Below are 18,254 nucleotides of genomic sequence, written 5' to 3' on the forward strand. Positions count from 1 at the left end.
CCAATTCCAGTAAACGCTTGCCATCCCTCCACTATGGCCGCCTGTTTTGCACTGGGCAGCTACGCTGTATAAATAATAGCATGACTGCGGTCGAAGTTTGAGTGAAGCCCAGCTCGGGTCAGAGCTTCCCTTGTTAGGTCCCACCAGGGACATGGAGTGCTCGAATCCACCATCACCACCGCTGCATAGGCAAGCACTCACAAGGTTTTACAAGTCTGGTAGTGCTTTGGTACAGAGGTTCGACAAAACTGCAAATGTGAATTGAGTGAGGATACGTCCCACAAGACCTGTGAACCGGAAAGTTTCAGTTCCTGGTGATACGATGTTTGGAAACTAGGGTGCATAACTTGCCACAAATAGCTCTCAGCTGGTGGACTGGTTTTTGTTAGCTGTGTGAACTTCTAATCATCAAAATTATATATAAATATATATATATACACACACCGGTATATATCAATCAAAATAATGAGTTTACTTTTTGAATGGGAACTACTGGTACCAAAAGCAGATTTCCACTATATTCTAATTTATTGATGCACCTGTATTTGGGCAGACTGGAACTACTTGAGCTTGATGGCCAATTTCAGCTCCTACCTCCAGAGGGGAGCAAGTAAAAGAAAATTAAGTTCAGCACAAGTCTGTGTATGAAGCAGATGAGGGGGCTAATAATGGAACAATTAGAAAAATAGATTTTATTCCCACAGCAAAAACAAAACTAAACAAACAAACAAAAAACAACAGTAAAACTAATGATCCACTTTTCTCACACTGATTAAAAAAAGGAAAAAGAAAAAAAAAAAGTCATACAACAAATATACAAAAATCCCAGAGTCAACAACAAAAATGTTAATGAATACAGTTAAAAATCATTGTAACATGATTCAGCTCCTTGCAGTAAAAGGTCACCAATACATTTCTATCTGGAAATTACAGAAACCAAAGCAAACTTCTGGGAAGAAATGGACACAGGGATACATTGATATTTAAAGGTTGACATAGTGTTGACTCTCCATTATTCACATCCATAACTTGTATCGCAGTCATTACAATCCAAGTCGTTACTTTTGTTCAAGAAAATAAAACAATGAAGAGCAAATTCATTCATAATTCGAAAAATTCAGCATCGGTGGTTTTAAGTTATTTCAACTTTTTTTTGTGTGTTTCGATCACTTTGAAGACAGACAACTCTTGCTCATTCCCATGCATAAACGGGTGTCAAATAAATACAAACCAGAGATCCTTGCACTCGACATTTATTGCAGCTGACTGGTGCATGCCAACATTTGCCAGTTTAGTCAAATATAGTGTTGCCCCGCTCACGGGGATAGGAACTAAGCACCAGTGAATAGCGAAACTACGCGTAATTGACGCCCCCCAAAAGGTTTAAAATTACCTAGATGGTGGCAAAGCACTACTTTTCTATTAGACAGTGCTAAGACCTGTCTAAATGAATGGCTTCCTCTCACTTCAACATAGTTCCTTGTAGGAAAGAGAATCGAGAACCAGATGCAACTTACAGATTCCGGATCGGAATTGTACACCTCCGATGTGATCGATTCTTCTTAACGATACTTGGCACGACGTCACGGTTACATTTAGAGCGACTTAAGACGTTCAGCCGCTATGAAGCGGAAGAGGCAGTCTCAATTGTGGCTGCATTTTAGAAAAACAGATGAGAAGACTGTCGTGTGCAATTTGTGCATGTCAGTCGTCTCCTGCAAGGTTTCAAATGTGGGTCATTTCCATATAGTTTGATCAATAATGGTAAAGACATGGCCCACTGAGATTTGAAAATCTAAATTTCACTGATATGAGTATTTGAATGATTGGCAGGTGTTAATCCATCACAAGGCCATAATTGTTTCCAAGAAGAAAAAAAAATAATAATCTAAAGTAATATTTTTTCAGACTAGGTGTCCCGAATGGAGTTTAATGATTAGCAACAGGTTTTCTGAATATGCCAATTCCATTTTTGGATACGTAAGAATTTTCTCCCATTGCTTATTATGCTTTTTTTCCCCGTGAAAACTAAGACAAAAGCATCTTAGTGTCTTCAGTCTTTTTTTGTTTTTGTTTTTTGGTTATTTACAAACGGTCCTTCTTTGTCACGCAAGCTACTTTTATCGTTAATGCCACTGGAGAAGGCCTCATTATGTTGTGGCAGTACGCCAGAGGGATCTGAGCGCTGACGTGCCAGGATGAAGCAGCCATTTTGGATTCGCACAATAGCAGACAGCAAAATAAAATATTTCTGAGATATACATATGCATGAATGTGTTAGAGTCTCAGAACTATTGCATGTCTTTACCGTTATTACAATTGTATAAAGACAAGGGTGTAATGGGTTTAATGAGTAGTTCTGATTATGTATGCACTTGTATCCACAGAGTTTTAAGGGCAACACATAAATTGTGAAAACTCCAGAATTTCATGGAGCTATTAGTCTTTACTGTTATAAAAAGAGATATTTTAAATGAGCCATCAACATTTGCTTTGTCAATAAGGATTGCCTAAAATTTTAAATCAATAACTTTTTTAAAAATAGAACTTTACGCTGGCTGTTTCAGCACGGGAGACATGTATCCATATAAAACCTAGGCAGCATAATAAAAAATAATAATAATTGCTAAATTAGAAATAGTTCCTTGGCTCCAAAATGTCACAAGATGGTTAAAAGAAACAATACAGTACTTTTAACTTTAGACAAGGCTCTGGCCTGAGCACAAAAACACCGAATAGTTGCATTTTCCATCAAATAATGTACAATAGATTCCTTTAAAAAATAATAATAATAAATAGGTGAGTCTGCGAGTAGCGAATCACAAATAGGCAGAGGAACACTACTGCAAATAAATATGTACTATAACTTTCTTTTTTTTACATTTCTGCATTCATAATTAAACCAGAGTAGTGGATGTTAGGCGCAAGTCGGCGACCTCAACGTTGAACCCGGTCGCTGTAATCTATAACATTAAAAGTGGCGGTCCATAATAGGGAGCAATATGTCAAATTATTGCATTACAGTCCACATGAGAAGTGTCCAGTGAACAGCATTATTATTGCACGTCACAACACCGGTGTCCATGTACTTCAAGCAGATCCTCACATGCAATCTGCCACACAACTCTTAAAACAAGAGTCACGGTGTTGGTTATTCTGCACGTCGATAGCCGACACGTTTGTCTTTCTAAGCGAATAGAGCCAACCTCATGGACCAGGAGCAGCCGTCCACAGGTCATTTCCAGTTGTAGGACATCCAGAGCGCGGCAAACAGGAGGTTGGTGCTCAGGCTGATAAATAAAAGCACCATCCAAACCCGCCGTGTCGTATCTGTGGAAGACAAACAAAATGAAATCATTTGCCTTCATGCGGCATGAAGATTTCCTTCAGGTCTCAAGACAAAAGTCATTTAACAAGGCTGGAGCTATTTAAACTTGCGGTCTGAAAATTGGTGGGAATCTGACCAAATCAAACACTGAAAAACCTCCTGGAACGGACCGTGTTTAACATTTGAGGGTCCACTGTATACTGTATATAAAAGAGGAGGCTAGATTCACCGCCACTGTGGTCAGGTTTGATGGGACCCTCGGGGATCCTCTTTCCAAAAGAAGCACAAAGATCCTGGGGAGATTTTTAATACAAACACTCTCCACAACTTTTGACTATGAAAATGCTGAATTACTAAATACCATACCAGGTTAGTATTTTGAGCCAGCTCCTTGGAAAAAGAGCTCAATTCAGTGTGTCTGTGCGTGTGTGTGCTTTGGAACACTTATTCCGAAAGATGAACCATCTGAAATGTCAGCATATTCCGTGAGAAATTAGTCAGCTTTACACAATCAGGATTTTTGGGACCGATCACAGAGTTTAAAAAAATAAATAAAATAAAAATAAAATAAAAACAATAACAGATCACTGATCCAATCACAAGATGGAGCAACGTGTCTATTTAAATGTGTACTGTATACTGAGTATCTCCAAAAGTATTCTCTATTATTTTAGACAAATGGTAAGACATTAATGACCTCTAGATGGGCATTCAAGGATTGGCCCCTGACATAAGTTTGAACTTTTCAGTCAGGTCAAACCAACATGACAACATGAGAGAAATAATGGGTGCTAACTTTGTGCAATTAAATTACTTTATTGTAATAAAATGATTTCGCAAACACCGAAACTTTAGAGCATGACTCGACAGTACGCTGGCATGTTTACGTATAACCGTTAGTATTAGCACTAGCTTGCTAAGTCTACATAACGTTGTGTTGCCTGCTTGCGAGCCGTATTAAAAATATGTGAACATACCCTCAAGCATGAACATGCTTTCCCGAGGATCAGTGATGCCCACCACACGTTTTTCCTTATTTTATTCCCCCACCCCCCCGGGACAATAAATTTGCGCAATCTATTATTGTCGCCATGGTAACGAGTGTATCCGGTCGCGTTTTATAAAGGGAATGAGAGGAGCCGCATTGATTGGACATGACTGAGCAGTCACTCCCACAATGGCGCAGACCTCGCTTTATTAAATAGGCCGGCTTGCGTTAGTCTGCGAAATTACCAACAGCCGGTCTAAGCAGCCTCTGTACAGATATAGGCCGCCCACTGCACCCGATTTATGCTGTCTACCAAAACAGAGCCCATAATGTCAATCAACTTTTATACTACAGCTTTGTAATTATAGCTAAAACTAAACGTTTGATTGGTTTTAGGCTTTGAAAATCAGGTGTACTTAACTCACTTGTTTTTGTTTCACCCTATAATGTAATTATTTCCTATTGGAAACCTGGTATATCAATTAAACAGAACTGGAAGTTGACCAGTGTCCCGGAAGGGATCCTGTTCCACTTTTAAAACTAAAAGTGAATGGAGGACACAATACGGAAGCATGCATGCACAATTCAGACTAAAAACTTAACATGCAAGCAAACCAATTCAATTCCAAGCTTTCATAAAAGAACAACGCAATCATAAATATCTTGTCCTTCCTTCTTGGATGTCTAAAAGCTCACTTTGGGAGGAGGAGCTGTTCTCTGGCAACGCTGTTGTCGTGTCAACCAGAGAAGTTAAAGACCCAGACGAGCTGCTCGCTTTCTCCTTCACACCGCTGTCGTCTTCATGTAGGTAAGTCAAATCTGTAACATAGGGACACAAACTAAAGAGCTAATAACATTTTTTTAAAATGTGCATTTGTGAGCCGACAAAGTCATGGTCATAAGGGAAATAACAAACGCAATTTGAAGCTGCGATAAACGGGCCTTCAAAACCCTCATGGCCATTTGTGACACTAAGGACCTCCTATGAATCTCAAGGACAGCATCGTTACCACTCGCAAGACGATTGCGCGACATCTGTGGAGCTTACAGTTTTAAGGTGAGTCATCGAATGTAGCTGCCATGACCCATCCAGAGGTAACGCTTCAAACTTTTTTTTGTTTGGCAATTTAGGGGATATAATTATACATTCGGTAGCAATCGGATAAAATATCTAGGATGTTTGCTTTTGAAGGAAGCCTCAAAGTAGCCAAAACAAACCTAAAATGTGCCAATTTTTGTACGTACAGTAAGTAACAAAATGGCACCAGGTTAACTCGTAGACAAAATGTTAGTTTTTGTGTATTGGAATGCCCTCAAATGGCCTATTAAGACAGATTTTGCACTGCCTTCTGGGGGTCCTAATTAATGACTGGCCAACACAGCTGCTGTACTCACCGCTCCGGCTGGGGAAGAGGGCTATGTCTGGTGAAATGCGACCACTGTAAACGGAAGCCTGGTCCGCGTGGAGAACATGTGATGAGGACACCAGCGGGGCCTTGAAAGTGGACTCGGCCTTGGTGGAGTACAGCTTCTGTTTGGGGCTGCCGAGGTTGAGACGAGCTGGGCTGATGAGTGGGCGAGTCTGTCTGTCCGAACCAGCGCTGGACGTCGAAAAGCCGTCCACTGAGGGCGTCGGCGAGAGCCCGGGCGATGATGGGCGACTACACGACTTCATTGAAAAGTAGTCTGGAAAACAGCGATGACAAGATGTCAACAACATTCATGTGACCTCCTTCACTCTTGAGCAAAACTAGGAACCAAAATATAGTCAAACTCAAATGAATGCACTTTCTAATACCTACATCGGTCATACTTATTATTATAACATACTGACTACTGTGAAAACGTTGATTAAAACAACAAACCGTATAGTTAAGTAAAGTTTTTATAGGAGCAACAGTGTGACTGAAACTGATTACTTCCATTGGCATCATTTTTTACTCCATTTCAAAATCAACCAGCTTCCCGGAGCGGATTGTGGTTGACCTTTTGAGGTTATTCCAATTAAATACCTGAGGGAGGGGAATCTTTGTAGACTGAGGCTGGTCTGCTTCCACTGAACAAGTAGCCTGAATCTGAAAAAACAAGAGGAAGCAGTTCTTGGTGATTTGCCTGTCCCCATTAAAGTAAGACTTTTCACAGACAGGAAATCAGTCAAAAATCTGATCTTTTGCACCTCCTCGTGGCGAAACAATACAAATGCAGCCTCTGCTGCCACAAGTCCTCTGAACAAAGTAAACTCGAGAAGGTTCTTGGTTCTGACGTGCCATGAGGAGTCAAGGTCGTGGCCGGCGCACAGTGTACTAGCCGGCACAGCTCAGTTACTGCTGTACTAACCATTATTCCATTTGTTTTCCATTTACGGACTCTGTGTTTTCATACATCATACTTTGTGACGGCTACAGCACGTTCCGACTTGGAGACAAATTCACCGTAGGAATGGAACTATGTGGTAACTTAAGGACACTGTGTACTTGATATTCAAAATGGAAAGGAGTCATCGGCGCTACCTGTCCTCGTGAAAGTGGAGACTGTGCCAAGGCAGAGGGCGTTCTTGAGACGGCATGGCAGAGAGGACAGGGAGCCCTTGGGTTTCGGGGGAGTCTTTTGGTGGTTGATGAGCTTGGAGATGTTTGGAGGAGGAGAGGGGATGAAGGAGCGGATCATTTGGGTAGTGAGCAAAGCGGGCTGGTTGCTTAGGGAGCGCATGGAGGAATCTGTGAGGTTTCTGCAAAACAAGAGCAGTGACAGTCTACTAACCTGCAACTGGAATGTTAAAGAATGATTTTAAAGAGCATAGCACAATAACTGAACGGCGTAAATAATTCAAAGTTGCGAGAGGCTATTTTGTCTTACTAATAATGTTTTACCCACTACTGTATGAAGTTTCTGCACACTACTAAGACAACTTTGGCACACTTGTGGGGAAAATAACTGTACCAATACATGGACCTTAAGACAGATAGCAAGGATATCGAATAAACACTCAAAAGGCTTTCCATACAATACTGGTATGCAATTATACACTACTAGTAGGACACTTCTGTAACATGCACGACATTTTGGCAGACCAGAAGAACAACTCTGGCACAGTGACTATTAAATAATAAATACTAATAATTTTACTAGTTATTACCTAATGTTGAATTAGCTGTACGGCTTTCCATAGTAGCACAAAAGCGTGTTTTGTAAGTGGCTGGAGTTTTGTTCATGTTGCCGGAGATGATACTGCAGTTGTCAACCGTGCTGCAGCTGCTTGCTGGTTGTCAACTGCAGTATCAATGCATGCCCATAAAGCTGCTTCACATAAAGAGCCCATTTAGCGTCGGCCATGTTTGGCAGTTTTACAGTGGCAGCTAAGTTTGAGTCTACGTAAACGCTTCCAATCGCTGTTTTCAATAATTTGTACAGAACAGCTTTGTATTTGTATATAAAAAAGGACACATTCTTATATAAGCCGTTTATTATATGCACAGCAAGAATTCCTACAAAGTCTTAAATAACAGTAGACTGAAAAAAATAATAATAATTCAGATTGCAGCATTCAGACAACTTACAAATAGATGAAAAATACAGGCCTTAAGAATAGGTGACACCGCAATAAAGCAAAATGTTTAGTCCAGGGGTCACCAACCTCAAACTAAGAGCTGCTTCTGAGGAACCCAAGACTGCCAAGGGCTTCCAGTTAAATACACACTTCTGAAATAACTAATTTGCTCAAATTACCTTTAATTATGTCATCAATAATGATATTCATATCTGTAAAGACTGATGATGATCAATGATTCAACAAGGTAGGAAACAAATATCACTCTGCAATAATCTCTACATTTGTTTACATTTTCGAATGATCACTTCTAAAAAATTCCTAGGACATCACAATGTCCATTCCCTGGTAGGCTATTTTCAGTATGTGTCTGCCCGCTACTCATGTGGTCCTTTGGGAGGACCTGGAGCCTGCAGGCACCATGTTGGTGACTCCTGGTTTAGACGATTTGTCTGTTGACTCCCATTTGAGCTAGTTATGAACTAACAACCACAATACTACATTGTTGCTAAAGTTCCCGCTAGTATTAGGCCAATACATAAAACAAATAAGTTGTGTACAATAATATACTACTAATTTGATGAAATATAATGGACAAAATAAGAACAAAGTAGTTCATGACAAGAATAAAAACTCAAAAGTTAAAAATCAATATATTGCAGGCCACAAGAGACAGCGGGTGCAGGTCTCAGACCATTGTACTTATGTATCTTTTCAGAGACTATTCTCAGTGTCCCCCGCAGACTTCACATAATGTTCAGGATTATTATTATTATAACAGTGCTAGTTAAAAAACAAACAAAACAAAAACAAACATTCACTACATTATGAAAGAAGGTAGTCAGTCGTATGATCTTATCACAGCACAAATGGCGCTGTGGCTACATTTTAAATGACAGTTTTAAAAAAAGTAGTGCTTTTAAAGACACATGCTTATCACATACAGCATCACAACTACAGCTGGTGGTATCCTGTACCTCAGCTTGTATGAAATAGGGACAGTTGGACAGTGGACAGTGACAAAGGGCAGAAGTAAATGCACACACCAGCCAAATGGGTCTCTGTGGTAAAAATAATTTGTACACTGGTTGAAAACCCACGTGCACAGCTTTTTGAAGTTATATTAGTTGGTATAGTTGAAACAGTATGCTGTACGTCTACTGGACACTTTATTAGGTACTGCTTTGTAAGACTGGCGTAGTGTTAGAACCCTTTCACCATCTTTAAATTCTCCTTCCGTACAAATTTTCGACAACACTGAGGAAACATTCCCAAGAGCCGCCGCTCTATTTTGCTTTGTTCGTGCATGATGTAATTATGCTGATTCACCACGTCCCACTGTTGAGCTAGTGGACAGCAGAGGCCATTTCAGCACAGGTACCATTTCCAATTATGCGAGCTCGATTAAGGAGGCATCCGAGGATGTACGTAGTGGCCTCGACTACGGCTGCAAACCCGAATGCGGCAAGTTACTGCCACGTGATTGGCCGATTAGATATTTGTGCATTTATGAGCAGGTGTACCTAATAAAGTGTCCGGTGAGGGTATTCCTTTCGACATCTATGAAAGTCCATGTGGTTACAACACATTGGCTGGTACGTGGAGGACAAAATGAACAGGCCGTAATGGCTACATTCAGACATTCAACAGTACAGAGGGAAAAAGAAAAGAAATGTGCCTAGAAAGAGTTACAAATGAAAATCCTTTTTTACGAAAGGTTTTCAGATGCTGAGGTTGCATCAACACCATTTTAAGAAACTAAAATGCTACATCACATCAGCAGCCTAGCCTCAGCGAAGATAACTCGTGACGAAGCGATATAGTGCTTCAGGGAGAACGAAACTTCAACCGTTGAGGCCACCACGCCTTCATGTATGGGGCGTTTCAAACAGTAAAATACAAGCAGCTATTACTACTAAAAGCATTTTTGTTTTCATTTCGCAAATGTTGAGGTCAAGGTCACGTGAGGAGTTGGAAATTTAGTGTTTCACGCAGCTTCAGTAACTATAAATGCTGCATATTAAGCAGCGGCAAAGCAACACTATCGTGACAAAAGCGAAGTGATATAAATAGTGAGCATAAAAAAATGCAACATCTTACAAGAAATGTGGGTGCACAAGTTAAAGAAATTAAATTATCAGGAGCCATAAAATGACACCAGGAGGGCAAGCACAGCAAGTATATTATTATTATTATTAAATACAGGGGTTCCTCTGTTTACATTGGTAGCAAATATGACTTTTTGAGGTTATCAACGGCGTTCAATGAACTATTTTGTGCAGTGGCGTTAAGAGTAAATCATCATGTGGTACAAAAAGGCACGCTCATTCACTGCCATAATTACCGACGCTCATTTGATCATATTGATGGACTGTTTTTTTCTTCCAACTATTTCCATAGTTATACCTTTACTACTCTATTAGTGTACAAATTTGCGTTACATTGCCACCGTAGAACGAAACACCGTTGTAAACTGAGGACCCCCCGTATAACTAGTTTATGAGCTATTCATTTCAGCCTATGTCTGGGTTGATTCCACAGGATGCTGCTGTGATTTTACCCATCATGCAAGAAACTGGCTTCATTTTGTTTGACCACTAAACAAGTACCAGTTTTTTTTTTTGCGCGTGTGTACTTACTCTCCACCAGGAGTATTTAAGATTGACGGTGAGATTTTGTGTCTCAAAATTCTCCTGACAAATATTTTTGCATGCTTCTTGTTTTCTTAGAGATGAAGAATGAATGTGAAGCAACAACGACAACTGAAGTAAGAGTACATCAGCGCTGAGATTCTGACCTTCGATATCTGCCTCTTCGTTGATTCAGAGGGTTACGCGTCGCTACAGCGGCGGCAAAGCTGACGAGGCAACAGAGTACTGTGGTGACGTGTGCGGCGGTCCAGCTGGATGAGTCACCCTCGACGTACGCTGCCAGCAGGTGCCAACACAAAACCAGGAACCACAGCACCAAGGACACTATGTCGATTCTCCTCAACCTAATAATTACACCAAATTGATTACCGAATTATCGTCCTCAATCAGACTTCCTTAGCGGGATGCGACTTACCTGCCGGCTCCTGCTAATAAGAGACCAAGGAGACACGATGACAGGCCGACACAAACGACTGCCATCTGATTGGCTTGTCCGAAGAGCCACGAGAGCTCGGCGTACTCTACAAGTGTATCTGGCAGGAGCTCCAGCAGGCTCTGCCACACACGTGCACCTCCTTCGCTATCACTGTCGGCAGCGGACACATTGTGGGCACCAGGTTGGAGAGGACTCTGCCCGTTGCTTGACGGCTGCCGGTCGGCTGAGTAAGGTATGGCGAGCAGGAAAGCACAAATGAGGAAGGCGAGGCATCGGAGCAGTACAACCACCAGAGGACAGGATGCAGAGAGGGAGCCCTGGAGGAGAAGACAGAACTTGATGGATTACAAGCACTTAAATATGGACACTGCTAATGTGACTACAATTGAAATGTTTGGTTTTTTTTTTATAGGACCGTCTTTTAGGGATGGTCTATGTCAGGGGCGTCCAATTCATTTTTGTTGTGCCTCATAGGGCCATTGTGACTGTGAAACCAGATAAATGTTTCATCGCTTCTTCACAGTATTATATTTGCACAACAAATGAATGGATTACTAGTTTTGAACTCCGAACCCAAGCATAATAGTTGGTTCAACTATTGTTTAACTTACTGTAAAAAGGGGTTTGATAACAAAAAATGCTTGCAATATCTCAGTACTTATTGCATATGACGATTTGAAATGTTGGTACAGATATTAGCAAGCAAGTTGACGCAAATGATTTGCTTTCGCGGGCCACATAAAATTATGTGGCGGGGCGGATCTGGTTGATTATCTTATCTTATTTTTTTACACCAGTGACATTGAGTTTCGGCAGCTCTCCACATACCTTTATGATGCCCTTCAGCGACTCTTGTGTGCGTCTAAGATGATTGCAGAGCAGTACGGTCCTAAGCTGGCGGTTCTGATATTTAATGTAGTAGTCCACAGCTGCCTGACAGGGCCTGCACAGCTTGTAGTGCTCCTCCAAGTGACACTTATATGCGTCAATCTCCTCATCATAGTTCCCCTACAGAATTAAAAAGAAAGGATTACTCTCTTCAAGCTTGCCAACAGCAAATCAAGTATTTTAATACCTACATCATCCTTTGGTATGAAAGAGGCCAGCAGCTTGATCTTAGTTGATTGGTTGTGATTGCACTTCCTGCAAATGAGCATCTTGGAGTTGACCCATTGCATGGTACCAAGAGTCACCTGCGTAGGAATGCTGCCAAACACCCCGTGGTTCAGATCCTCAGTGTACTGCGCTGGAATGGGTTTGTTGTAGTCCCCATTCTGAGATCAGAACAAAAAAAGAGGTTTAGTAATGCTACTACTGCTACTTGTGTCAAGGAGTGCAATGAACAGTGAGGGCTACTTACGTCCTGAAAACCATTGTACTGGTCACAGCTGGGACAGTCCCAACAATTCCTATTGCCATATGGAACTACTGTGTCCTGATTGCAGAACCAGCAGTTCACTGTAACATTCAGTGGCTTTTTCCTGTCAAAACAAAACAAAAAATAATAATAAAAATGAGTTTCTAAAATGACACGAGAATAGTTAGATGATGCAAGCTAATTAGGTAACTACACACTAATTTGGAAAGATGTGGAAGACGCAGCAGTTGGGTATAATTATCAACATTACTTCTTGGCTGTTTGTTAGTTGCTTGTGAGTACAGCCGTGCCATGTTGTTACCTGTTAGCAAGCTTGTAGATGAGCGCGCCACCGGCCACGAACGCCGTAGCGCTGTACAAAACTTGAGGATATACATGCAGGAGGTCCTTGAAGGTTTCCATTGCGGGAAGAGAAAAGCCGCTTAGCAGAATAGATGGGAAATTGTCTTATTTTGCAAGCTTTTGAGTGGCCATGTAACACAGCTCCTCACAACGCGGCAAGCGAGCCTCCCTTTTGTCTCCGCCCATGTGCCGGAAACGGAACCTACGTAGCCACTCGGACGCGTTCCAATATTATTCTGTATACTTGCTAGTCTCTATATAATGATATTAAATATCTAATTTACACAACTTTGTTGAAGTATTCGCGGTATTGTTTGTACTTTGAAAATCAGTGTTGTATTAGAATTACTAATCTACTCAAAGGATTATATTTACAGGGCGACCACTTTGCCTGAAGGGGACACGTAACAGTGGTGGAATGTGCATCTTCATTTTCAAGTGTTTGAATTGAATGTAACCTGTTGTGCTGTTAAGAATAAATATAGGATGCACGAAAAAGAATACCAAATACCCCCAAAATACGTCTATTAAGTCTTTAAAGTGGAGGTAATAAGTGAAGAAAATTCATGAAAAATGCGTAACTCGTTTCAAGTAATATCTCCTCGATTCAACGAGAAAATAATAATATTCCTGTTTTTTTGTGGGGGGTTTTCTTCAAAATGCGTTTATTCGTCAAACATGATGATTTAACAGAAGTAAACATTTTTAGTAAAGTGCTTGAACTTTGAACTGTTGTGTGTAGCGCCCAACGAACAGAAATAAGTAACATGAACATTCAAGTTGGCTGTAAAAAAAAAAAACAATATATATATATATATATATATATATATATATATATATATATATATATATATATATATATATATATATATATGGATCAACGTTGTCTCGTATGGCGGCGAATTGGTGGCTCGACGCTCCCAGTTAACGTTTGCGGTTCCCACATTCTGAAAAAGTGGAGTTGGGAGGCTGAACGTTCATCTTCCAGATGTGGCAGTAGACAAAGTCACTATTTAAAAGACCTATTGTTTCCAGATGGCCTTAATTGCAACAAATTCACTGTATGTATTTTTTATTTTTTGTTGCTAAAGAATATGAAACTGGCAGTCATTTCACATCAACACAACAGCACCGCAAAATTAGGTTCAATCGCTAATTTAATAGGCTAAAGAATTATTATTATTATTCAATTATTATGGTGTCATTGATTCAAAAAAAATTCTGCAGTCAAGAACTATAGGATAAGTGGATAAGTGTCAATGTTGACAGCATTGGAGATGTCCTTTAAGAGCAGAAATGGACCTACCAAATTTGAGCTTTTTTGTTTGGAAACTGCAGCACGGTGAAGGACTGGTTAGAGCGTCTGCCTCACAGTTCTGAGGATCGGGTTCCAATCCCCGGCCCCGCCTGTGTGGAGTTTGCATGTTCTCCCCGTGCCTGCGTGGATTTTCTCCGGGCACTCCGGTTTCCTCCCACATCCCAAAAACATGCATGGTAGGTTAATTGACAACTCTAAATTGCCCCTAGGTGTGAATGTGAGTGCGGATGGTTGTTTGTTTATATGTGCCCTGCGATTGGCTGGCAACCAGTTCAGGGTGTACCCCGCCTCCTGCCCGAAGATAGCTGGGATAGGCTCCAGCACGCCCGTGACGCTTGTGAGGATAAGCGGCTTGGAAAATGGATGGATGGATGGAAGGATGTTGGAAACTTCCAGCAAATTTTGAAAAGTGACATATGATGCTAAAAATGCACAAATTTTCACTCTAAAAAAATTATTTGCTCGAGCTGTCATGCAGTTAGAAAAACACACAGCTTGTCTGACGAAGTTTACATTTTTGGCAAAGCCAAAGGTTCTGTAACTACAGAACATACTAGGCAAACTGAGTTAGCAAATAAACGTACGAACCCCAATTCCAATGAAGTTTGGACATTGTGTAAAACAAAAACAATAAAACAATAAAAACAAGACAATGATTTTAATGTCCTTTTAAACCGTCTTGTACTCAGAATCTTTTACTAGGAAGCCACGTGGTTGTAACAACTGTGAAATGTGGCTTGGCATTGTCCTGCTGAAATAATCAAGGATGTCCCTGAAAAAGATGTTGCTTGGATGGCAGCGTATGTTGCTCCAAATCTTGAATGTACTGTACCTTTCAGCATGAATGGTGCCTTCACAGATGTGCAAGTTACTCATGCCATGGGCACGTACACACCCCCATACCATCACAGATGCCGGCTTTTGGACTTTGGGATGATAACAATCTGGATGGCCCTTTTCCTCCTTTGCCTGGAGGAAACATCGACCATGATTTCCAAAAACAATTTGACTTGTGGACTTGCACAATTTTCCACTTGGTTCAGTCCACCTCAGATGTGCTCAAGCCCAGAGAAGCAAGTGACATTTGTGGGTGCTGTTATATATAGCTTTTGCTTTGCATGGTAGTTTTAAGTTGCATTTCTAGATATAGTATCTAAACCACTGTTTAGCCATGCTAGCAAGCTAGCCACAGCCGCGTCACAAAACACCCGACATTTCTAAAAAAATAAAGAAGCTTTTGGATTCAAACATACAAGGCGGCGGCGCACAACGCCCTTGGAGTAAACGAGATTGTGTCAGCGATAAAGTCTTAATTCGCGAATCCAATCAATGAAATCATTGATTGATCTGCAAATTTAGATGTTACAGCCGAGCACAAAATTTGCATGCAATGCAAATTATCGTCTGATTTGATCAAGTCAATCAGATGGGTGGAAAGTCTAATACTTTCCACAAATATATCATTTTTTCATTGTTTCACGAATGACACCCGGCTTATCTCTCTGACCTCCATATCGCCACTTCCGTTCGCTCCCTCCGATCCCCCCTCCTCTCTTGAACTTGCTGTTCCCCGTTTGCCTCAACACCATGGGAAACAGAGCTTTCAGGCGCTCTGCTCCCCAACTCTGGAACTCCCCGCCACATGCGACATTGACTCTTTTCCTCTTTTCAAAACCAAACTCAAAACTCACCTATTCAAGACAGCCTGCTCCCTTTCCCGAAGCTGCAATTTTACTGCCATGTATATTGCACAAGTATAGTCATTTATTGTGTATAAGTGTTCATGCAATTTTCCATAATTGTATTCATTTTCTCTCTGTGTGAATTTAACCACCACTTTATTGTTCAGTGTCCTTGTTTGTTTTTTTGAAAGGCACTTGAAACAAAATGTATTATTATTAGGCTTTGTTACAAATGGTGTCAGAAGTTCATGTTTTGTGATGAGACCATCTGTGGCCTCTTGATGTTATGGTCAGGGGTGATGCAATTCCCCCCCCCCCACGCAGTAGACCCAGGTTCAACCCTGGTCTAAATGTATGACTTGTCAATGGGGAGTAGCAGAGAGTGACAATGTGACACAATCAGTCATGCAAAACTACTTGACTGCTCTGATTCAATCATCAAAACATCTGAAAAATGAACAGAGGACTGTTAAGACAAAAAAGCAAGAATAGTTTGGAATTTTCTGGTGAAATAAACTTCTATTTTAGGTAGTGTGCCACACAACATAATGCTCCAGTTTCAGGCAACCATAGTAGAGCAGACTTTTCTTTCCTCCATCTTTTCATTCGAGCGTGAAAGAAAACACATACTTGTACATACACAAACAGTTGCCTAACAGGAGATGTAAGGCACATCTGTTGTTTTCGCTTTAAGACTTGTGTCATGTGAGAAAGTCTGTGTTGTTTCCAGAGCAAATTATTTGTAGAGCAAATTTTCAAGATAGGATGGCCATAGAACTAAAGGCTTTTTACTTAAGAGGTCAGTGATGCTGCTATAATGAGTGACGTGACATGTTGCTCATCTTTTGTCCATTCTGTTACCCTACTTGTCCAGTATCATGTGTATTGTCCCCTGGACCAATCATTAGTGGCTCCTTAGAAGCCTGCTGACTGGTTAGGGTTATTTGTGATGCAAATGTGTTTTTAACTGATTTTTAAAAATGTTTAGAGAAGAGAATTTGGGGGCAACGGACCTAAGCCTCTATCACCTTTAGGTTGTAATATTGTGTGAGCGGCAGTAAGTGAAAGGCAGTGACAGGACAAAAAAAATGACACAAGATCCTCATAGAATGGAGGAGCCTTACCATTGAGGGTTCTGTAAGTGCCTGTTAAAATGTTGTACAGGATTTCTTCTTCAGAAGGACATAACGTGGACCAAAATGTATAGTTTTTGAGGTGGTGGAAAAAACAGCAACTGGTTGCAGTTTTAGGGGCAAATTGAGTAAAAACAGAAGTGTCCTGGTGTATCTTGACATGCACTGTAGTGGTAATATAATTAAACAACAGAAGTTAAATTACTATTACTATTCCTCTCTAAGTGTCAAATGAAAATCACAGTGTACAGAGTCAACGTGGATATGATCGAGTTGGACTTTTTTACATTTAAGATTACAGTCATCCTGGTGGTGCCAAACACATGGTCAAATGCATGACCTCACTATGGCAAATGTCTAAATCAGCTAAGCCTCTCCAAGTTGGCACTCAGGAGACACACCAGGCGCTAAATACCAACCCGCTTAAATCATAAGTGACAACCATTATCGACTACAGTTTAAAGTCATTTCCCCCACAGCTTGCTATAATAAATACAAATCTACAGTAAAAAAAAAATATCAAATGTAGTCCTCCAGTATAAAGGTTTGCCCACCCCTGATCTAAAGTGATTTACAGTACAGTCCAGCAGTGTTTCCCAACAGCACACCACTAAACAAAAATGTCACAAAAAGTATGAATTCTCAAATAATGATGATCTCATCTCAATTTACTCAGTGTGAAATCTGCCTGTTTAATTTAATGCAAAGCTGATATACTCATAGGAAGCCATGACTTGACTATGACTTATGAATGGCAACAGGTTGATTGTACCTTCGGCCATCTAATGGAAGAGCATTTTTTTTATGCCTGTCACTGTATGTTGCTGGCAGACATACATGAACAAAAATATATTTGTAATTAAACAATTTTTCTGAACAATTACGTGTAATGGCCTCGTTGGTCAGGGTACCTAAGATGATCACTTATTGCACACGTAAGGAAACAGATTTACAATCTGACTTGAACACAAGTAGTTTTCTGATTTATTTGTCATTGACCAGCAGATGGCAGCAGACTGACAGTGATCAGGCTCGTACAGGTCACAGTTTCAAAACGACAGTGTTACATTGACCTTTAGAACTAAAAATCAGCAGAAATGTGATGTATTTTAGTTTTACAGGAAAACTTTCTCTCTCTCTAAATATATACATAGAGATAACTGTATATATAATATACATTATATATATTAGGATATAGTTTTAGAGAACACAAGATTTAGTAGATTAATGCAATATTTTGCGATGAATATATGGCATCCATGATATGTCTTTAAACAATAAAAACAAGGAGAAAGGATTTAGGTGACCTGTCAGGTATGAGTGATTAATGAAAAAAAAAAAAATAATAATCCTTTTCATTTTTTTGTTTCAATGTCATTTTGCTGGAGTCATGGGGAGGGGGGGTAAATTCCCTGCGGTGAGTCCATCGTTATTCGGTGAGCAGGTTGGTA

The 18,254-nt window shown here is 40.5% G+C and overlaps 1 protein-coding gene across 2 annotated transcripts; it reads right to left on the bottom strand.

The window, feature by feature from the left end:
- Positions 1-671: 671 nt before the first annotated feature.
- tmem201 (transmembrane protein 201) lies at positions 672-12,873 on the bottom strand. 2 transcript variants are annotated; one of them, XM_061768429.1, is made up of 12 exons: positions 12,630-12,873; positions 12,311-12,431; positions 12,030-12,224; positions 11,779-11,958; positions 10,930-11,267; positions 10,661-10,858; positions 6,827-7,044; positions 6,329-6,391; positions 5,712-6,002; positions 5,013-5,135; positions 3,207-3,330; positions 672-3,126 (listed from the first exon to the last, which is right to left on the bottom strand). In XM_061768429.1, exons 1-11 carry the CDS (start codon positions 12,728-12,730, stop codon positions 3,236-3,238), a joined length of 1,923 nt encoding a protein of 640 aa, XP_061624413.1. In that variant the 5' UTR covers positions 12,731-12,873; the 3' UTR covers positions 672-3,126; positions 3,207-3,235. The 2 variants fall into 2 exon arrangements, with proteins under 2 accessions (XP_061624413.1, XP_061624404.1); XM_061768420.1 differs by having other exon boundaries at positions 672-3,330.
- Positions 12,874-18,254: the final 5,381 nt, after the last annotated feature.

Source organism: Phyllopteryx taeniolatus, chromosome 1 (assembly GCF_024500385.1).
Source record: "Phyllopteryx taeniolatus isolate TA_2022b chromosome 1, UOR_Ptae_1.2, whole genome shotgun sequence".
NCBI classification, from domain to species: Eukaryota; Metazoa; Chordata; class Actinopteri; order Syngnathiformes; family Syngnathidae; genus Phyllopteryx; species Phyllopteryx taeniolatus.